This window comes from Salarias fasciatus, chromosome 2, assembly GCF_902148845.1.
Source record: "Salarias fasciatus chromosome 2, fSalaFa1.1, whole genome shotgun sequence".
In the NCBI taxonomy this organism is placed as follows: domain Eukaryota; kingdom Metazoa; phylum Chordata; class Actinopteri; order Blenniiformes; family Blenniidae; genus Salarias; species Salarias fasciatus.
In genome coordinates, this window is record NC_043746.1 from 19,879,713 (window position 1) to 19,903,023 (window position 23,311).

At 41.0% G+C, this 23,311-nt stretch overlaps 1 protein-coding gene across 2 annotated transcripts in view; it reads left to right on the plus strand.

Moving 5' to 3' along the window:
• glra4a (glycine receptor, alpha 4a) overlaps positions 1–22,224 on the plus strand; it is a 60,486-nt gene extending 38,262 nt beyond the window's left edge. The window contains exons 2-10 of one of the 2 annotated variants that reach the window (XM_030110843.1): positions 3,552–3,682; positions 4,940–5,007; positions 6,223–6,446; positions 8,298–8,380; positions 12,739–12,876; positions 13,153–13,367; positions 14,583–14,732; positions 17,172–17,282; positions 21,933–22,224. In XM_030110843.1, coding sequence (XP_029966703.1) covers positions 3,552–3,682; positions 4,940–5,007; positions 6,223–6,446; positions 8,298–8,380; positions 12,739–12,876; positions 13,153–13,367; positions 14,583–14,732; positions 17,172–17,282; positions 21,933–22,223 — 1,411 coding nt within the window. In that variant the 3' untranslated portion in view covers position 22,224. The remainder of the gene's footprint in view (positions 1–3,551; positions 3,683–4,939; positions 5,008–6,222; positions 6,447–8,297; positions 8,381–12,738; positions 12,877–13,152; positions 13,368–14,582; positions 14,733–17,171; positions 17,283–21,932) is intronic. The other variant, XM_030110849.1, reaches the window with a different exon arrangement.
• The last annotated feature ends 1,087 nt before the right edge of the window (positions 22,225–23,311 follow it).

Here is a 23,311-nt window from a genome sequence, read left to right on the forward strand (position 1 = left end):
GTGTGTGTGTGTGTGTGTGTGTGTGTGTGTGTGTGTGTGTGTGTGTGTGTGTGTGTGGGAGAGGGAGAGAGAGAGAGAGAGTACCTCTATACAGTAGCATCAGTATCACTACAGAGTCGAGGAGGAGTGGAGTGGAGTCAGGGGACCAGTGAGAGTTGCACTTTATAGCATAAGATGAACATCAACAAAAGGACTTTGAGTGCCTGTACTGCGTTTATTTAAATGAACGATGACACCTCGGTGAAGAAAAGGCGAGTTCATGACATTTGGTGCATTCCAATGAAAACTGTTCATTCCCTTTTTGGTAATAGCGAGCTAAATGTGCTTCCAGTAAAGGTTGAACGCAATGGCATTTAAAGTTATAGAAGAAAATAGATCATCAGTTTGTAACCTTTTCTAACTACATGCCTGATCTTTGGTTCTCAGAAAGAGTTCAGACCCACTCGCCAGAGGACATTGGTCATATGTTGTCGAAAACACATGACCAAGTCCAATTGAGATACTGTGAGCTTTTTCCATCACAGATTACTCACGAGCTGCTTTCAAGCTAATCAAATAAAACCAATTAAGAGGACTGAAGCATTGCTGTATGTACTGTGTTCATCATCAAACCTGTTAATTACGTCAGTGAATAATTTATCAATGGACGCCAAGAATGAGAAACTGTGTTTCAAGAATCAGAGCAAATGTAAAGAGTTCAAATAGAATGTTTCTGTGTGTGTGTCAGTTCAGACTCTTGATCTCAAACCCTTTTGTTTCTCCACACTTCCTCCTCCTTTGTGAAGAAACTTTTGCTCAGATTTGAAAGGACTTTTGAGCTGGAAGGACTTTGACTCGTTTCAGTTCATACACCCTTCAGCACATCTTTATCCTCTCACATCCACTTAGATGTTCCTATTGCATCCATTTGAAACACACTCTAATTAAGAGCAAGCTAAATGGTAATGAAAAAAATTGTCCTCGCCATTCACGGGCCAGTGTTTAATTCAGAGGAAGCCTAGTAGCTCTCTGCATTATGACCCTTGTTACATTATCATAGAACTGAAAAACTGCTTAATGAGGATGCCGAAGTGGGTATTTGGGCTAAAAATGTTACTTTGATAGGTACAATTGCCTCTCATTATAAACTGGCAATTAGTGGTGAATTCCTTTCAATGCGATTACATCCACTTCCTGATTATACACAAGCGGTCTCTTCTTTTTTTCCTTAAAGTTAGTCATATGTTATAAACTGCGTATCTAAATCAGCCTAAATAATAGTGCCAAATATGATATACCGAGTGCATCTACCAAGACTTTCTGCAGGTTGAAGCAGAGTGTGGGGGAGGAATCCTGGTTGCAGCAGGAAGACCATCCAGCATAAAAACTGATACTTGCAATTACTTGCCGTTATGCATATTGAGAAGTAATGTATGTGAAGTATTCAAAATAGACACTTACAGTTAGCTTAATGAAATGCAAGAATTATTAAAATGCATGCATTTTTTTGTAATATGTATTTTGCACTCCATACTGCAACTGCAACACCACATGGATGAAGTGAGAGAAAAGGTGGGAAAATGGATGGATGGAGCCAGATCTTTGACTTTATATACTCTAATAAACTCAGCAATAAGGTCATTGACAGGAGTCCCACTACATACCCACTTCAAAGGCATTTAATCTGAATGTCATCCTATCATTACAGAGAAAACCACTCCATTTATCTTTTGCTAATCAGTTCATGGCTCAGATATGGGGACATGTGACCTTCGGGCAACCAGATGTACAGTATATGTCGTGCATTTTGTCCTGCAGAGAACAAGCCGCACCGGTACTCAACCAAACACTTCTTGATGCCATGTGTTACACTTGAAATTTCTGTCTCACAGTACATTATCATCACTGATGGTTCCACAAATGTATGGTGATTTGGGTGAAAAAAAAAAGATGAACAAATATGGAACAAAGTTTTTCAGTAGTTTATCACAGTCATGACTTCACCCATGTGTTTTGTTCAAAATGTTACAAAATTAAAAGGAACCTATAAAAAATATCTTTGTTCTCATTCATTCAGGTGGTAAACAAGGGCTAACTGAATCAGGTCAACTGCATATCTTCAGAAAATATGACCTGTTGCCCTGACCGAGCCTGCCTCGATAAGACATCATGAGGCAATAATTAGGCAAAGACGATAAGAGGGAAATAGATCTGCATGAAGTGGAAATAGTAACCCAATGTGTATGATGATTCCAGGTTGATGCTTGGAAACATTTTACAGCAAATTCACTTCAATTTTTTATACTTTTCAATGCTAGTGACATACAGAGAGAGAGAGAAAGAGAGAGAGCGAGAGAGAAAAAGAGAGAGCGAGAGAGAGAGACTGTCATGCAAGGTGGCTGTCCTCCACTGGGAGCCATTTAGGGTTTCTCAAGGTCTGTCTTCGCTCAAAGACCCCTCAACAGAGTGGTGGGTGATCAAATCCACAAACCACAAAGAAAGATCGTCAACTCTCCCAAGTGAGGCACAGTGGACCCTACCAGTTATCAACATAACATTTATCAACATAATAATTGTCATGTTGATTTAGATATGCTCGGTTTCGATCTTTCCCTACACTATTCCAACTGAAATACAACTGAGGATCACTTCAAATTCACTTTTGAAGGTCCAAAAATATCCTGTGCAAACTCCTCCACTGTGACGATGCCGTTTCTGTGATTCTAACTACAACTAAGAAGCCATAAGATTGGTGGATCAGTTCGGGATCAGGCCCCACACACCTGGGAGATCACAGGGCGTCAGCAAAGCTGCGCCTTGGAGGGGATTGAACTTGCCATCTATACCGCAGAGCCTTAGATCATGTGAAATTGTGAACCGTTAACAGTCGTATCACAACGCTGTGTTACAGCCTTGGCCAAAGGGAAGCTAAATCCAGTATGAACCAGGGCTCCTCGGCTTAAATAGTATTGTCTTTGCTCGCTTTTTACTTCCAGTTTCTCTCAGTCTCCCTTCCCTCTCTTTACCATTTCTCTCTGGCCTGTTGGTTATTCCTGTCAGTGGCTGCCTGAGCCTTGCCGGAGCCCGTATCAACTCCTTCCTCTCCCTGGTGTGACATTCATAGCATTACAATTGAGCCATCAATCTGTCAAGCTTTACCCCTGCTAAGCTGCAAGCAGAGGGAAGCACAGAAGAGGGACAAGTTTACCTCTGCTCCCGTTTTGCTTCTCTATAGTTAGGCCCTAACAACCACAATAAGTCTGATACATGATGTGAAATAGATAGGCTTTTAGCTGCCAGCTGAGGAAAGCCAACCAGTCCTCATTTTTCCAACCTCATTTCCCATCCACCGCTGGGCATTTTTTGCTGATGACTGAGTTGCTGATTGCTGTTGGCTTCTCATTCTGTTGGCTTCTCATTATTTTCTTCCCTGCCTCCCCCACTGCTACCTCTCATACATACATTCACACAGCATCCTCCTCCTCCTCCTCCTGCACTGTATTTCAAACTGCCTCTCTCTTTTATTCTTTGTATTTGCCCCCGTCTCTGCCTCCCTTCCTGGGAAACATCAGACTGAGCTCCTGTAAGGAGGAGATAAAGCCCCCCAGCAGGGCAGGACCACAGCTGTCACCTTCGGACTTCCTGGACAAGCTCATGGGGAGAACGTCAGGATATGATGCCCGCATCAGGCCCAACTTCAAAGGTACGGTGTTTGCCATGCACATCATCACAACAGCCCTCAAGAAACCCCAGTGGAGAGCACAAGCACTAGAAAAAAAAAGAAAGAAGAAAAACAAAACACCAGGGGATCTGTGCAGTGAAAGCAAAACAGATGACCACTCTCATGCACATGTGCCGTGTGTTGTTCTGTCACAAGTGCTCGATATTCCTGACATTTCCAGTCATGCACTACACTGTATGTTATTCTCTACAGTGACAACAAGTTCCTCCATTTACTCATGCCTTAAATTAGCAAGAGATTTTTTTTTCTTCCTTCCATGCAGTTGCACAGTGGCCCTGTCTCCAACAGCTCTCATACTATGAAAAAACGAGCTACGATGTCTCTTTGTGAAAAACCTGGATTTTGAGCTGGGATTTTGTTCACTTGCAACAATTTTCTAGTGCAGGAACGGTTTGCAATACATGAAAGTTACAGGCTGGGGTTTGGGGACATGATGTGCATACAAAGCAGAAGACTTTTTGAGGGTTTTTCATTTTAAGTTCTGGATCTATTGAGGTTTAGACACGAGTATATTACCATGGACGCCCATGACAGTAGCCCCCTGTTAATGCATTCTGAAACTTTATGCATTTTTTTTTTTTTGCTTGATCCTTGATGGACTTGGGTCTTGTCCATGCTTTACTCCATCTTTGCCTATAAGGAGCTGAAATTTGGCTGCAGCTCTTGCAACCGTAAATAAAGTGGTATAAAAGATGGATGAATGTTTGCTGGCAAAGTGATTATTCAGTGATTACAATAGCATGAGAAGGCAGATTAGAAAAAAAAGGCAGTGGAAATGTAGACATATTTGCTTTCCGACAGCTATTCTGAACCGTGTTTGTGGGATTTTTCAGTAGAAAGAAAACCACTGCCTGGGAATCAATTATCTTTTGTCAATTACTCTGATTCCAATTTCTTACCTGTGACCTTTTCAGGCGTAATTTGATTGCTGTAGACTGGCTCTCAAGATTAAGCGAGTCGAATTAGAGAAGCATCTCTCAGATTTCAAGATGAAAAAAAATTAATTAACATAAAAGAAACCGAGCGATTAGTCAATATTGAAATAACGTCACTAGAAACAGCTCTCTATGGAATATATTTACTTGTGAAGCAGTTGTATGAGGATGATCACACTCCCACTTAATTTCTGTAAAATAAGGTGTGAGCACACATCTGTGTGAAACTATAAATCTCACAACAGAGGAAACATATGACTCAGTCTCTTGTTTCTTCCCTCAGGCCCACCTGTGAATGTCACCTGTAATATTTTCATCAACAGCTTTGGGTCGATCACTGAGACTACCATGGTAAGATGAGTATTTCAGATGTTTTTTACATCAGCAAAGTAAAGGACATTACATTTTTGAATTTTACTTCTGTAAATAAGTTGTTCTTGGGCATGACTCTGTGTTTGACTGCCATATTTTACCTCACATCCCAATTTGAAATCCTCAAACACTTCCTTTCTTTTCTCTTTTCATCCTCTGTGCTAATCCTCTTGGCCCTGAAGCCATTCCCTCATTTCTGTTACCTGGAGCATAACAGTGCAACCTTCAGAGACCAACGGGTCACTGACATGCTGATAATGAACTGTCCACTCTGCAATTAAAATGAAAAATTGAGAAAATGAATGAAAACCAGGGGAAGGGAGAAAAATGGCAGCCCCTTAAGTCTGCACTTACAGTGTTGTGGCTGCTCCGTCAGCGCAATATTGCAGCAGTGAAGAGTTTAAGGGTATCTGAGGGAGCTCCAGAGGGTCAGCCCTGCAGTCAGGTTAGCCTGCAGAACAACAACAGTCCCGTTGTCATTGTGTGTACTGGTGAAGCTTTAATTCTCATGAATGAAGTAGGAAAAGCAACAAGCCACACAGCCCAAAGATAAAGTGTGAATTAATCAAACACATTAGAATTCTGGTTTAATTACTCCCATATGTACATGGTGCTTCCTGCAGGGTTGTATTAGTGCGTGTCCTTGGTCTGGCTTACATTGCCAATCCCCTGCCCACCAGCAGCATGCATGACTGAACCGACAGCGCACCATCTTGCTCAATCAGTCCACTAAATCTCCGACTACGGCGAAGGACGGGCATTTCTGCATACATTATGTTTTTATTATCCAGACTTAATCGTGTCACTTTGCAAAGAGAGATCATCTTCAGTGACTCCACTGATCACTGATCATCCTGCCTGGGTGTTATGTGAACAGATCCCAGGCAATTTTCTTCTCACAGTCAGACGTATTAAGCGTTCTCAGTGACGCTGCACATCATGATGCCGTCTCCCAACATTTAATAGCCCACTTTTTAGTCATGGAAGTTGTTTTGGGTTAGTGGTATTATATTGATCTCGTATTGTCTATGAGATGTTTAATTTATATTTTAAAGGTGGTGACCGGTACTCCACCAGTCCCAGAAGCTTCTCGAACCACCGCAGCATAATAATCGACTCCTGAGCTCTTCTTCTGCGCTACAATCTGTCCCGATGATATATTTTCTATTAACTATACCTTGGGTTTCTCCACAGGACTACAGGCTTAATGTATTTCTACGGCAGAAATGGAACGACCCTCGTCTGGCTTACAGAGAATACCCAGATGACTCCCTGGATCTGGATCCATCCATGTTGGACTCTATCTGGAAGCCTGATTTATTCTTTGCAAACGAGAAAGGAGCCAATTTTCACGAGGTCACCACTGATAACAAGCTACTACGGATTTTCCAAGACGGCAGCGTTCTCTACAGCATCAGGTGATAAAAGATATTATTTAAAAACCTAAGAGCAGAACCAATGAGTTACGAGAACCAGACAATACCTGGAGCTCGATCAAACACTCCATCAAAATTTATGATGAGTAAAATCCACAGCATGTCAACGACTCGTCCAACAGGCGATCCATTCGTATTGTTGATAAGAGGTTTTTGTGTGTGTAAAAAAAATCCAAACAGATTCTGAACTGAGTGTTGAACATTTAGCTCAATGCTATAACATACTTAAAAACTATGCAAAAATGGTCTTGAAATATGAACTCAACAAGTGCAACAAACTTACCTGATGAAAACTTATGTATAGAAAAAAATCCTTGTCTTATTGTTGTCTAACGTTAAAGTAAAATGAATACACATTTCTCTCTAAAGAGTAACTCATGGACTCATTGCTCTCAAAGTTCACCAATATTATTGATGGAAGACTTTTTTTTAAACTTATGCATATTATACACTTTGCATTTTGACCTGGGGTGAGTTTTATTGTTTAACATTACAGGAGGTTGATCTAGAAACTTACCTTGGCGGACACCAGTTGAGAAATATCTATCATGAAACAATCTGTTCCAATCACTGGTGATGGAATGCCAAATAAAAGCCATGAAAATAACTGACTGCAACTCATTTAGCTCCAAGCAGGTAGACGGCAAACAAACCCCCCCCTCCTCCGTGACCTCTTGGCTTTCGGTGGCAGCAGACTGCTGAATTGCCGGTCACACACTCCCCGCTGCCCCCCTCCACCCACCGGGGTGCACTGCAGGTCACTGAAATACTAATAGAGTGCAAGCACGGAAAAAAAAAATGCACAGAAACGTCAAGCGGTGAGTGTGTAGCAGAGTCTTTGAAGTCGGCGTGTTTAACGACACAGCAGCCAGAGGAGGAATATTTGCAGATGATTTACGAAACCACAACAGGAGAGGATGTTTCTTGGAGTTGCTGCTTGAGCTTCACGTGAAGTTTTAACTGGTTCATCTTGTCAGTAACGCAAGCAGATGTCCGTGTTGCCTAAAGTTTTGAAAAAAGGCCAGTTATAACAAACTGTTCAATTTCATGCAGTGCTGTATTTGAAAATGATCATTTTTCAGTCCTTACTGGTTTCTGTTGTACAGTTTCAATAGCTTTCCAAGCATGATGAGACATATGAGGTTTGCATGCTTCATTATGATGATGTTCCACTCTCACTCAGTCCACTGATTGCTGATCACGTCCATTTGCCTCCTGCACTGAGTGATTGTTAATCTTTACATGCTCTCAGTGCTTGATACACTACAGTTGACAGTCAATCACTGGAGTATTTGTTCTTCCTCTTGGTGGAAGAGATAGTGTGTCGTCAAAACACAGTAGCAAGCGGCTGCCTTTGTGTATGTATCGCTAGCGGCTTATGTTTCGCCTCTGGGCAATGCATTACAGCAGGTAATTACACAGCTTTCCTCCAGACAGACTCCCAAATAGCTCTTTCTCACTTCCCGCTCTAAGAAATCTTGAAGGCTTAATGCATCAACACAACAACAAATAAAAGTAGGGATGGCTCCACCAATTACTTGGCTATTACTGTGCTGCGTGGTGTGATCAAATGGAAGAGTGAGTCGAGATGTTTTCCAATCTCTTGCTTTTGATAAAATACCTGTGCAGGATTTTTTTTTTTTCTTGTCAAATATTATTTGATTAAACCAAGGATTTCACACAAATACTTATTTGTCACAGATGTTTTTCACAGTTCTTTCTGTCTGGTATCATCTCTCTTTGTGTTTGGTATCTTTTCCTTGAGCCCTTATGTGCCTTCTGACGTTCCCCTTTGGCTCCTCTTCTCTCTTCCAATCTGTTTCTCTGTCTCAGGCTGACTCTAACCCTGTCCTGCCCTATGGACTTGAAGAATTTCCCCATGGACATTCAGACCTGTACCATGCAGCTTGAGAGCTGTGAGTTTTCATTTATTTCTCTTCCCTGTGTCCCAACCTTCCCATTTTTGTCTCCCTTTGATTTCCAATTTCCTCCTTATTGCCTGACTTTCAAACTACCTTACTTCACTCCAAATATAAACCATCATGTCTTTAGTTTCACATTATTTTGAGATTTTCTAACCGTTGTGATCATTTGAGACTGTTATAGTTACCATGATGCTACTAAGAGAAAGATTCTCTAAGATCAATGGAAGTCAAACTGTGATTGATGTCACATGCGGAAGTTGTGAGATTTTGTTTATTCCATGTTGATAATGAATGACATGGAGGCGATGTGCTTTTTCCCCAATAATAATAGTTATTATTTTGCATGTCTGTTAGATGTGATCCTCATTACTAGATCATCTTCCACATGTATATGCACACAATATCACATTTGTACCTGTTTAGTTTTTTGTAATCAATTATTTTAGATCAGAGAATTGTTTACTTCCAGTGAAGAGCATCAGTCAATCATTTGAAAAGATTTTTTCTCACTTTTACTCAGATAAAAACAAACGGTGGGATACAAATAAAAAAGAGGGTTAAATAAAAGGTGTGACCAAGACTATATAAGTGAACTTTGGGGGCGCACAGTTGTTTCTCTTCTTCAAAATAAAGTTTCCACAATATTGTGAATGAAAAATCCAAAGACAGAGTTCAGAGACCTTGGAGCAACACGAAGCTTGTATCAAGAGGAGTTTCAAAATCGATCCATTTCCTCCTAATCTGACACAATTTTTCTGAATCCTGAGAGAGAAATTCAGTTTTCGATACATGTTTGACTACAGTGCATTATTCTATACTTTATATCCAAAGTTAAAACTACGAGAGATCAGTCTCTGTTGTGTTTTCAACCAGCTCAACCGTGTATAACATGTGTGTAACATGTGTGTAACATCCGGGTACTGTGTGACAGACGCTTGGTGCTATAATGTAATCTGTTATTCACCTCTCTCTCTCTCTCTCTCGCTCTCATGCATTCATGATTATAACTCAATGTGACTGTCACCAGAGGCGTCTTATGTTTCATTAATTTGTTGGGTTAAATATTATGTAAACAGAAAAATAATCCCTGTCATGACAATCACGTCTTGTCTTCGTGTCCTCGTGCACGGAGGAAAGGGCCAACATTAAGTCATCCAGGAGTTTTTATTTTTATTCAGGTCATTAGCCAGCTAGTTAACACTGCTGTGGACAGCTGTCATTTTATAAAACTGGATAGATATGACAAACAGAACTGCATTTGCATCAGTGAAAACAAACACATCATCTCTGTGATTGTGAGCTGTAACTTCTGTGAAACGTGCCAGGCCGAATTGAGGAAATCTTGACAGGTATTGCAAGATAATCAACTTGGTTTTCCGAAGCATTTTGGATTTCACACATTATATTCCTTGCACTTTTAAGGCTCAAATTTTGATAAAAGTGGAAGAAAACGCATTTAAAGCCCATTTAGAATATTATCGCACCAATAAAACTGGATAGAAATCATATTTTCATCCATTCAGTTCTTCCTGGCCTTCAGCAGAGATAGTATCTGCCCTCATGAAACCAATTTCCAGGATATAAATAATAAAACTTTAATTTTGTTTCCTTTTATTATATGTGATCCAACCCCGGTGCCTAGAGGTGACCTAATTTCTCATCACAGGGACAAAATAATTTCAGTTTCTCCAACGGTGAAACAGGGAAGCACTTGGACCAGAAAGTTATTTCTTTCAGGAGGATTTTCCCCCCAAATAAATAAATCAAACTTAAATCTGGTATCATTTCGCACACCCTTATCTGATTTAATAAGAAGAAGTCTTGTTTTTCAAAGGGCTGTGCCTTTCTTTTTATTTGTCTAAGAAGCTGTATGATTTATTTGTACAGATCTACACAGAGACAAACAGATTAAATCACACGGCTCAAAAATAACAAAAACATAAATAAATTCCAAGCTTTTCGCATAGTTGGGGAGCGGATCTACCGATAAACAGACAATGTATGTTTCAGTGTTTGTGGCAGCAGCATCTGCGCTGCCGTTAGAGAAGACGTGATCGCTTCAGATTAAATGTCTAGCAAGGGTACTTGGCCTTGTGTTGACAAGTGTCAGTACACCACCCAAGAGTGTGATCACCTTGGCTAGAGCTTACCGTTAAGAGGACATTTTAGGTTTTACTGCCTCTACTGGAGCTGTGGCAACACCATCTGTTCAACAAGAAAGAGAACCCAGGGTGATGGGGATGGGGGAAAAAGAGATATCTTTGGAGGTTTGAGAGAGCCAAGGCCAATGTGCTTTTCTGGACTTTTATGCCACAGGCTTATATAGATATATAAATAGAGCCAACCATAGGATCGTGCCTTATTCCGACACATCAAAGCTCCATATGTTCAGCTTATACTGTGTCGCTTCGCCTGGAGACGTTAGTGTCCCGTAACCTCAAATCTACTTTGTAACTTATACATTAAGAAAAAAAAAAAAAACAGAGCGATCAAGACGCAACATGTGAGGCACAGCTGATGGTTTTCTTTGGAGTAATGACTCACGACGACGATCAGATGACATTTCTAATTGTCTTTCCCACTGTATGCTCTCCTGGCTTATACATTTTAATTTATTGCACGATGATCACTGCTGGATTTGTTTTTGACGGCTCTTCGCTGAAGAAGAAGAAGAAACATTTCATTATATTCAGAAAGCATTGGTATTCCCCTTGGTTGTGTGAATGACAGCGAATTCTCCTCATGAACAAGACGTGTGTGTTTTAGCGCTGGTGTTTTTCAGACTGGTGCTGCGCGACTGGGTATAACATCTTGAATAATTGATGCCTGTGTAACTCAGGCCCTAAAGGGTCCCAGCAGACATCAGTATTATTCAGATATGCGAAGGAACTCCACGTTGTTGTTATTATGTGCTGCATGCATTTTTAATACACCTATAATCAGGCAGCTGCGAGAAGGAGTGCAACCTTCAAAAAGATCATGCAAATCAACACATACATACAAGATTATGTTTAGCATGCAAGCAAAATAATTGCCAACCTGCCCTGAGTGGTGTTATCTTAGCGCTTCTGTAAACTGTACATCCATTTACAAAAATGAGCTATAAAATATACACCAATATCTGAATTTAATCAATCAGCCCGGCGTGTGTCGGCACATACACGGTGCTTTCGGCAGATATGCCTCTCGCGTCCTCACATATTTCTGTAACCTTCAAACATCCATGACAACACAACTGTAGCTGTGCTGCGTGACCTTTACTGTGACAAACAGGAGCCGGACAGATGGGCAGAGCTGCGGCTCGCCATGTTTAGATATTCACTCTCCAGGTCTCATTAGCCAGAGTTTCTTATTTCTTAACCAGCAGACTGTGGTGACAATATGCCCGTGAACAATGAAGCTACGGAGGAGAAATAGTGACGACAGGACTGGTTAATAGCTGCTGCAGCTGGTTTGAAGCAACAGCACATTTAGATTTTTCCACTAGTGAAGCAGATCAACAGAGTGGTTGTTATGTTCGATCAGTTCTTATTTTTGACATCTGTGTTGACATCTTGTTGAGCCTTTCATTGCTATGCAGATGATATACAGCTGCATGGAACACAGAGCTGCCACCACAGATCTGACCAGACAGGCTGTGGAGCAATCTGAAATCATCACAGCAAAAATACATCTTTCACATTCGGTCTAAAACTATTTCAGGACCGATATGATTAATTATCGTTAGTAGTAGTAGTAGTAGTAGTAGTAGTAATAGCAGTATTTTATTACTTAGCTTATTATCATCTACAATTAAACTATTGTGTCATTTTTGGAAAATATTCCTAATATTTAATTATTACAATTATCATATAATTTTTTCAATACTTCTGTGCAATGTGGAACTACTGTGATGACATAGTCTTACCTTAAGAACAGAATACAAATACTTTATTAATCACAACTAATACTTTATTCATCTTGTCATTAGTGGGAGTGTTAGTAGTCATAATATTATTTTGGCAATAATATCATGATGAAATGTTGATGTCTTTATGTGTTATATGTTTCTATCATAGCTGTTTTTTTTATTGTTTTCATATTTTCAAGGATACAGTATTTTGTTATATATTTTGTTGAATATGTTGGCCAACTTAAATTTTTAATTGTTATTTCATTCTGATTTATTATTTTCCTAAAGTCTGCTTTTCAAGGGGCTTTTTGAACAAATATATTGACTTATTCAGTTTTGTCCTGCTTTTTTTCATCAGTGTTTATGTTTATTACTCCAATTGTAAAACTCAAGAAAATCAAGCGGAACGTTACCAGCTGTATGAACGTCTTGTCGCGTGTGTCGTCTTCTCTTCCAGTCGGTTACACCATGAACGACCTGATCTTCGAGTGGCTCTCTGAAAACCCCGTTCAGGTGGCGGACGATCTCACCCTCCCCCAGTTTGTGCTGAAAGAGGAGAAGGATTTGGGCTACTGCACCAAGTACTATAACACAGGTGCATTACAAATTCCATTTAAAGTGTTGAGAAACCACACACCACATGCTAGAAGTCCAAATTGGATTTGTGTGCTTCAGCCAGTCATTCCTCCAGAGGCGTGAGCCACACATTCACGGCAGTGACAGGCATGCATCAGGGGCTGCTGTGGGTATTTAACCTACAGGTTGCCGCTTGCTTGTAATTTCATGAAGACTTAACCCCTTTCATCCAAAGAAAAAGACAGAAACCAAACCAAGACTTCACTTTGAGCGCTTAAATGTCGTGTGCCTGCAGGTAAATTCACCTGCATCGAGGTCAAGTTCCACCTGGAGCGCCAGATGGGTTACTACTTGATTCAGATGTACATCCCTTCCCTCCTCATCGTCATCCTTTCGTGGGTGTCTTTCTGGATCAACATGGACGCCGCACCGGCCAGAGTCGGTTTGGGTATCACCACCGTTCTGACGATGACCACGCAGAGCTCTGGCTCAAGAGCATCGCTGCCCAAGGTCAGTTTGTGTTTGTTCGAAGGGGGGCAGGTGTATTCATTGCTGTGAATGGGGTCAATTTATAAATGTCACAATATGTTGTCTGAAAGCTGAGGGAAACGAAGAAAAGGCAACTTTTTGGTAGTAAATCTTTAGATAAGAGTCAGTGAAGCAGAGATTCAAAACACATTATTTCATGGTGGTAAATTCAGCCTGTTTACAGTCATAATAAGGTATATCACATAGATATACGGATTTTAAATAAAACTCCAGTACATCATTAGGCAAAAAGCATCAAACACAATGTTAGTGTTTCCAGGAAGTGCAATAAAAGGTCCCATCGCAGCTGGACGTGAAAAGAAAAGAACAATATAAAAAGATTAAAACAAAAAGTAATAAAAATTAACTCCATCATATTATCTAAGAATCCATTTAATCTTTATACAAGGGTATCAAATTCCTATGTTGTGTGTGATGATCTGGGGTTGATACCCATGAGGCGGGTTGTTTCACAGTTTGATTTTGTGTTTCTTTTACGTGAGCATACAGTAGCACACACACACCAGAAGACATCAGGTCCCACAGTCAGTGATATAGTGTTTTGATTTCATTTTGAGGCTAATTTTTGTAGAATATTCTCCCATTTAGTTCTATATATCCAGAAATACATTAAATTAAATTTGCTTTCATGGCTAATATCTCATGAGAAACAAACCCAAATACTCCAGAACACACTCTCAAACGTGAGCTTGCCCCTTCTTTCTAAAGCTGCGTGAAAGAATCATTTCAGGGATGCTTTGAGGAGACAATAATGTGTTTATGCTGATTATGCATGAGGCAAAATCTGATTCAACAGAGAGCAATTAACACAATGCATGCCATTTTCTGTTTCTTTATTTCATTTCTCTGCGTGTACACTTTCTGGAACAGTCAGCAAACTGCTGCTCAATGGGATGAACTTTCCCCACAATGCCTTGCTCAGTGGGCGTGGGCTGATTCGCCGTGACATATCGTCTCTCGTGAATGACGTGACCGGAGCACTCCCGAAGTCTTATCCCTGACCTGTCTCCAGGCTATGTGTCAGCTGCCCACATCCCACTGACTCATTCTAATTCCAGGCCATCCTAAAGATATGTGTCACTCCGGTCCAAAGCCGCGGAAGCCGTGAGCGAACCGCAGATTATCCGTCAGCTCTATTGATTGCGTATTGATCCCTCCGCGGCTGTTTGTTTCCAGGTGTCCTACGTGAAGGCCATCGACATCTGGATGGCAGTGTGCCTTCTGTTTGTGTTCGCGGCCCTGCTGGAGTACGCGGCGGTGAACTTCGTCTCAAGGCAACACAAGGAGTTCATCAGGCTGAGGAAAAAGCAGCGTCAGCAGAGAATAGTAAGTGTAAAGCACACACTGATTTCAGGAGGCGGCACCGTGCATACACACTCTGACACACCGTGTCACACACTGTAGCAGATTGGGAGAGGGTAACACTGAGGAACACATGCTCCAGTGTCTGCCAGTCCCTGGAACACAGACTCATGCCTCTTGTTATTGTGGGACGCCGTGCATTCAGGAGCTGACAGCACGCCGCAGCTGGCTGTCGCATCGCACGCAGAAGATTTTGCTCGTTTCAGTTCGGGCCGTTTCCATGGTGAGCGGTGACCCTCGTGATCCCTCACCTCCGTTCCCACAGTTGACATCCGACAGCGGCCTTTCCTACCACACCTCTGGGACCGCGATCCCCTCACCCTGCATTAACCCTGCAACCACGCAAGTCAACATCTCTGGGTTTTGACCTGCTGATGACCAGCGTGAGAGGTGTAAAATTACTGGTCCAATTATGAGATAAAAATAGGTCTGAAAAAGAGGAAAAGTGAGGCTTGTGTTATGTACACGGGCTCATAACGAGCTTCCTCTGCATAACAACAGAACAACAGAAGCGACATGCCGGATGCGGTCTGTATACGCCTGACTGAGCCCATCAAACTTTAGGAGCGCACAACCGACAGTGACTCCGTGATCACGTCAGTCCAGCTACAGGTGCTGGACGTCGTCGTCAACAAGCCACTCAGAGACTTTAAAACTCTGCATCTTAAATGCTTCGGATGACAGCGAACATGACGCACCGTGGGAGGAGCTGGGGGACGGAGAACGAGAGCGAAGGCAGGAGCTGGATGGAGCAAAGTCGCCTGGAGACACAGGAGACTGAAGACCAGACGTGTCCAAACTGAGGCCTGCAGCACAACTGAGTCACTTTTAATTGGCCCTCAGCAATAATAAAGAGAGATAAAAGTAAGTGGCCTGGCCCATTGTACATCTCTCTGCATAAGACTCTTGTTCCAGTTTGGACACCTCTGATATTCACTGTATATAAAACTGTATTTAACAAGCAACAGTCTCTTCTTGTCTTGGCTTGACTTCCAGTCAATTCCTGGGGTGGATTTGTTTCTTGACTGGAAGTTATTCAAGTGAGCTGCCAAATTAAATAATTTAAAGAGACGCGAGCGTCTCAGATGTTTGTCTCGAGAGATAAAGGACATCTCGAAAATCCCATTACCCAGTTCAGAGGCAGGGTATTTCCCCAGACTCGTGGCAAAGTTCCCTGTAAATGTAGAGGAGCTGCAGCAGATTTACTGGGCAGCCTGCTCTGCTGTATTGATAGAGGAGCAGAAAAACGATGGTCTGAGGAGGAAAGGACCTCCCCGGTCTGCATCAGCTGCACAATTCCTCCCACTGAGCTGCGGTCACTGTCCATCAGAGAGGTTTTGATAAATGACCCCTTGAGTTGTACCAGAGAGAGACGGATATGAAGCAAACAAATCTCTGACTGACAGAGGTTTAATGAATGTATCTTCTAAATTTCTTCAAAAAAAAAAACTTCACAGCAATGGCAGAATATCCACAATCCCTCAAAATAATGTAAAAATAAGTTAATCTGTCAATGCTTCCAAATCTCAGGCCGTGAACGTGAGACTCATGTATTTGACTCGAAACTCAAGCTCTCATACCAAACGTGTCTGTGCAAATACGTGTTTTAACTGAATTGAACAAAACGAAATTGAAGCAGCAACAATACAAAATATGTATAAAATTACAGCTTTTCATTTTTCATATTCCTTTTGAAAATATAGAAGTTCTTCCAATGTTTATTTATTAATTTCTGATCAAAAGTGCTGAGAAAAAAAGGCACATTTGGAAATTTAATTTTTTTTTTCTTTTTCGTTCAATTTCTTCTTCCTCCCTCTTGTGTTTAATAACTTCTCTTCTTGAGGTGAGTTGTTCATGCATTTTCAAAGAAAGTTTCCTCATCCTCATTTTTCCACAACGTTTTGTTCATTAAGGATGAATTAACCTTATTCAATCGCCTGACTGTAATCCAGATGGCCTTAAATACATACAGGAGCATGTGGATGTGCACTCATGATGCTTGCACAAATCCCCGCTCCAAAAAAAGAAAGAAACTAACTCTTGCTCCATGCTGAAATTACTGAAATTAACAGTTGGCAGCCCAGCAGCAGATAATGTCCAGTAATATCACCGGCACAGAGCAGCTTTAATTAAAATCTGAGAACGTCTATTTGAGTTTGTTGTTTGGACTTGATGTTTGCATATTTTTAATTGCTGTATTTTTATTTTTTTTTTTTGGCCATAGCACATGTTTTCATAATCAAAATGAAGCTGTGATACTTCTCGTTTGCTGGATGTGAACGCCCAGAACAAATTAAAAAATACAACTCCTAATTTTACAGTGAAAGATAACATATTGGTGTAATAACTTTTTATTTTTTTTTGCTGTTATTTTCAACTTTTCTACGTTGCTTTCCACTGGAGGTGTTTACCAGTCAGCCTGGGAGTGTGGAGTCATTGCGGAAAGCCAATGACATCCCTGCTGCCAACTCATCCTTCAAGAATCTGAACCAGCACTGCAGCGTCTGTGCCAGGGTAACAAACTCAAACCCTGTCCAAACCCTGATCTTCCAACCCAAATTCTCTTCTCCAGCATCCCAAACATAGTGTGCAGTTCAGCTTTTTCCCAAAATCTATCCTGATATCACACCTGCAACCAAACCCATGACGCTCTGGTCTTATTCCACCCCTGCAGCTTTTCCCAGTGACCCTCTGACCCTCGACCAGTATTTTACCTTGAACCTTGGGCTCTTTGTTTGTTCCCATTTTCTTGTCCTCTTTCTTTTACCTCTGCAAATGTGGAATTTTTGTAAAGAGCATATCGCTTGTGTTTTTATTTGTGTCATGAAAGCCCCTTGACTTGTTTCAGGTTTTGAAGATGTCTGGCCTTTCATTCAAAAGGCTTCAACGCTTCTGAGAAAAGGAGCTGGGTACTCACTGAATGGGTCGCCACACCTTTAGTCACACTCGCATTGAGAGTATTTTTGACTATTTTCTGGACTGCAACATTTTTTTGTTGTTTGACTTATTGTGAAACTTATATCAATTTTGCTAACATATGGTGATAATACCACCTGGGACCACTAGATGTCACTGTGTGACAATGGAACACTGCAACAGTACAACAAAAAAGCCTCGATTACTACCACAGAAGGACAATGTCACTGAATAGAAAGATACTTTATGTTCTCATGTTTTGGGAGTAAGTTATAAAGTGAATAATACCGTAAAGGAAAGCCAGTTTGTAAACACTACCAAAAAATGACCCTGGGTCTCCTCTCTGTGAGGCAAGAGTGCTAACCACTAGCTGATACAGTTCTACAGCTATTAACCTTAACATTATGACCACCTGTCTAAAGTTCCTACTGAAACAACACTGACATCTAATTCAACCGCATATACAGTGCGTATGTAAAATTAGAGTATGTCTTTACGTCTATTCTCATGAATAATTAGCCCACTTTTTATTTAATTCAGATACATTTTGCACCTTTAATCTGACTCAAAGTTCGTTTTTTGTGATCAAAGTTAATGCGAATGGACATTTATGCAGTATTAGGAAGAAAATTCCAGGTCTCATTCATTTTATCACATTTTGATGCAGTTCTGTTATTCTGTGAAAGGACAACATTAGTCAGCTGTTTTTGTTGTTAAGCAGAGACTTACCACAACACCAACGAGGTGATTCAGGCTTTTTTTTTTTACCCCCTCAGAACATCTAATTGTCTGTTTTAAATAAAGACTTTTACAGCTTGGGGAATGCCCTCATTTACTTCCCCACAATGAGAGTGGGAACAGTTTCCTCACTTAACTCCCAACGAGCGCGCAAGCATTTGTTTTCAAAATGATGCTTTAATGATCGACACAGCGACGCCGAAACAGGGCGACGCAGCTTGTCACTGACTAAAAACAACCATTTCACCAATAAACGCACATATTCTCTGCAGAGCGCTGTGATAATCAGAGCAGGTTCAACTGATGTGATGCCAACAAATCAAAGTGTGCCGCTGCTGAGAGCGCAAAGCAGAGATGATGAGCACCTATTATCTTTAGAGAAACGCACCATTAGACTTTAGCACATGATGTACTGTATCGTTTAAGAAAGAGTAGGGAGGATAATTAAGCTGTGCGGGAAGAGCTACAACTCCCCATCCGCCTGCTGTATGGTGCAATTTGTCACTGGGGCAACAGATAATCCACACAAACTTAGTCACAAGCAGTTTTTTTTTTATCAGCAGCAAGAAGCTTACGGTGAATTAAATAAGTAGCTTGGACTGTGATTGAACAGGACAGGTGATTGAGGTCAGAGGTCAGAATAGTTTATGTCAGGGGTGAATGAGTATAATGTGCAAGAGGACGGTTAGATCAAGAGACAGATGTGAAATACGCTTGTTTGAGGACTTTTGACTTTCACTTCCGGTATTCAAACGCAAATATTTCCAGTCCAGTTTAGTTGTTACATGTGTTTTCCTTCATAAACCAATTTACTTTCTGTCTTAAAACTATAACACAATCTGAATTGTGGTCTTAAGTAAATAATCAAGTTGGTTTATCCACACTAGCAAACAGTATATAACAACAACCGTTATGTGCTTAAATGTACAGATGCACACATGTGTATTAATACAACCACTTTAAAGAGTTTTAACATTCCTTTACACAAGTATCTGCACTTCTACTTAAGTAAAGAATGTAACTGCCCTTGCACATGTGAAGGTGGGTGAAGTCGCGGCAAGCTGCTGGGGTCAGTCAGACAGAAAAGAGGCGAGGCGGGACGCAGGGATCAGGCTTTGAGGGCCCTTCACACTGACTACTAATCATCCAATTTAGATCCCCCGTCTTCACTTTCCTCTGCTAAAGTGAATCTCTCAAAGTGTCAGAGGGCTGTCACAGTTAAGCTGCATGTCTATTAATATTCTCTTCAAAGGGCGAGAGCAGCGTCTCATTCACTGTATCAAAGAAAAAAATGCACCACTATTCATCATTGCAAAATGCCAAGTTTCTTTTTTGTGGGATCATGACTTTATTGATATTATTCAACCTTTTTATTAGCATTTTTGAAAGGTCTTTCATTCTGCAACTTTGAAATGAGCTGCAGAAGAGAGGTTGAGGTGATTTTTTTTCATTAATAATCACAATGACAAATTTCCCTTTGTCTCCTAATGAAGATGCCCTCTGATCACCCTCTTTGTGTCTTAGAAACTTTAAGAAAAAAAAAAGCAGACGAAGAAGCTTCGCTTAAAAAAAAAAAAAGTTCAAGGTAAAAGCTGTTCAGGCCTGCTTCACACTGACATCTGCTTCTCCTGAAATAGATCCAGCTGCTGATGTGCTGATGAACCTGAGAGGTCATTTGTTCACACTTATCACGGGGCTGACGTCCCTGAAGCCTCAGTGGGTGTTGTAACCAAGCTGAGTGCAAAATCATTCAAAACATTAAAGCTAGGGTTGGCGATTTGAATGAGATACATTTTTTTAAATACTGGTTAAAATGATCTTTATGACCCGATAGGAAGCAATTCATGGCGTGTTCTTAAAGTAGTTTGGAAAATATCCGCTATCTACAGCAGGAGTAAAACGGGAAAAACAGCAACCAATCGTCTTGACGGGACACCTTTTTTTAAACCAATCAAATCCCTTCGCCGTTCGACCTGCCCCCCTGCGCGTACATGTCAATGGCGTGCACTGACCCTGGTTCAGTGCGCGCGTAGAAGGACGGAGCGTCGTTGCAGAACGGCGGAGAAGAATGTTTGGGGGTTTACTCACCGGTGAGTGCGCCATAACTTGGCGTAGTGCAAATAAAGAAAAACGAAGAAACGAAGCGCTGAGGACAGGTTACGCCAGGAACGCACTGGACGCGGAAGCGCTGCGTGCACTGCGCGCGCCGTCTCCGCGTCTCCGCTCCCAACAGAGCTCCTCCAATGGGGTGGGAGCTGGGCGGAGCCTTGGGGAGATGCTACATTCGTGCTACATGCTAGTTTTCCAAGATCGCCAACCCTAGCTTTAAAATCACAAGTACTATCTGGTAAAATTGAAATATTGAAAACATTTTAAAACATTAATCATTGAATAGAATTATTGATAATGAATTAATATTTAGAATACAGTAATAAACCCAATGCTGGAGTTTGACATTGGAGAGTTGTTTTTTTTTTGATTCTATAAGATATACTTTGTTGCCCTCCCTAACAAAATAATTTTTATTGATTTAAACCGTCCTGTTCATATCATCTGAGGAGCATGGCTTTGCCACAGTAAAGCCTGCTGGAGCAGCAGGTGGTCAAACCCCTCAATAAGGGACCGACAGCACTGACCTTTGTGCAGGGGGAATCAAACCTGTGACCCTACGAACACAAGCTCTATAACTTCACACTCGAGATTAACTGTCATCGATTACATAACAACTAACAAATTCTGTATTGCTTGTTTAGCACACAGCGATGTTCTTATCCACCTTTTCATCCCAGTTTGTAAAACTGCACTTTTCATCTGTTCCATCGATCCAGGAACTTTCTCAGATACACTTTGGAGATTACAAATTAAGCATGTTGACTTTTTTTTAAACACAGATAATTACAGGAAAAAACTGTTAATTAACATGGTGAATTTCCAGCCCTACTTTGAAACAATGAGTAGATCTGGGAGCTGTCTGTATAAAAAGGTTTCTCTGCCCTGTTTTTACACGTCCTTTATATATTGTCCATGAACTAAAATCAGTCTGACAGCTCTGCTTCATACAGAAAAACCACAAACAAGAATTGATCTGGAGTTTTCACACTGTGAGGCAGGATTGCTAACCAGAAGTCCTCTGTGGCATTGATACTGACATTTAAATATGAACATCTCTCTAAAGCATATTTCAGAGATACTCCTTTTACTTCTGTGGCTTCAACAACAATCACACATGAGAGGTCCAAACGGAGGCTATACTGTATCTGCAACCTCTGTCAAATCATATAATGTATTTATAAATATTCCAACACAGTGGTGAGGTTTTTGAGTGCGAGTTGTTTTTTTATTTTGTACTGTGGAAGTCCCCATTGTGTTGCACTCTGTTGCCCTTTTGTGCCACTACACCCACGGAGCAGAAATGTAAAAAGTTGTGTGTTAATTCTTGTTGACAGCGAGAGGCCAATCTGCTTCTTTTTTCTTTTTTTTTTTTTTTTAACTCTCTGCTTGACTCCACAGGAGGAAGAGCTGGTGAGGGAAAGCCGCGGTTTTTACTTCCGGGGTTACGGACTGGGTCACTGCCTGCAGACCAAGGACGGCACCGCCGTGGAGGGGGCCACCGTGTTCACCCCGCCGCCGCCGGTCACCATGTACGACGGAGAAGTACTTCACAAGCGATTTGTGGATCGGGCCAAACGCATCGATACCATATCCAGAGCCGTCTTTCCCCTGAGCTTTCTCATATTCAACATCTTCTACTGGGTCACCTACAAAGTGCTGCGACATGAGGACATCCATGCAAATTTGTAAAAAAAAAGAAGAAGAAGAAGAAGAAAAAAAAATGCTTTCTGCCACCATGTTACATTTCAGTTCTACTCTCAGAACCAAAACTGCCTGTCAGATCTACAGAATTCAATGAAGAAATGAGTCCAGAGGCGAATCTGCTTATCTGATAGAAAATAAAAACTTTGTGCTCAGGTGCGTCTTCAGGATCGGGAATGGACGGGCGTTTAGGAGTAAAGATTAGGTTAAGCGGCGCGGATTCAGGATGCTGTTGTTTGTGATTGCCCTCTTGTGTTTGTCTCGGTTCGATTCGCCCAGATTACAGCAGAGACTAAACACTGTCGGTGCTTGTGGATTCATGATATTTGTTTCTGAAGGTAGTAAAGGAAAAAAAAGAAGAAGAAAAAAAAAGATTTCAGAAGCTGATGTTGATCCTGGCTGAATGAGACATACTGACTTGAATTTTGACACTACACAGCTTTGAATGAATGTTTTTGAAAAACAAAAAAATCTCATGTTTTTTTACAACTTTAGATTATCCAATGGGTGCAAATGGGCCTGCGGGTGGGAGGACTGGGTCTTTGATATTTATGAATATTAAATACGTGATGATGGTTTAATTTAGGTATGTGCAACAAGAGACTATATATATATATTAAAAAAAAAGTGTATAAAACTGTATATAAACAAAGCTGTTCATTAAACTGCACAAAGCACAAATATGTATTTCCTTTTGTCTAAATTTAAATAAATTGTTATTCTGCCAGGAACCCAGAAAAGAGATTTTGCTTCACTTTGCCTTGAGATTGCAGCTGATTACTTGGAGAAGAGACGTACTCAGCAATGCTTCTTCGGCGCGTCAGAAAATCCAGCAACAGAACAAGAGCATCAAACACAATTACTTTTCTATTTCAGTCCTTTAATAGCCGCCATCAGCTCAACAGTCCCAAGAGGGAACAAACCTTAAACCAAAGGTGGAAATCAAATTCCACAATAATAAAGATTGGAAGCGTTGCAGCCGCAAAATAAGTAATCACTTCACATCAGCAGCTGGGAGTCTTTATAAAGCTTTTCTGGCTGAAGCCACACGCTTGCATAACAAATCTTGGAAGGAA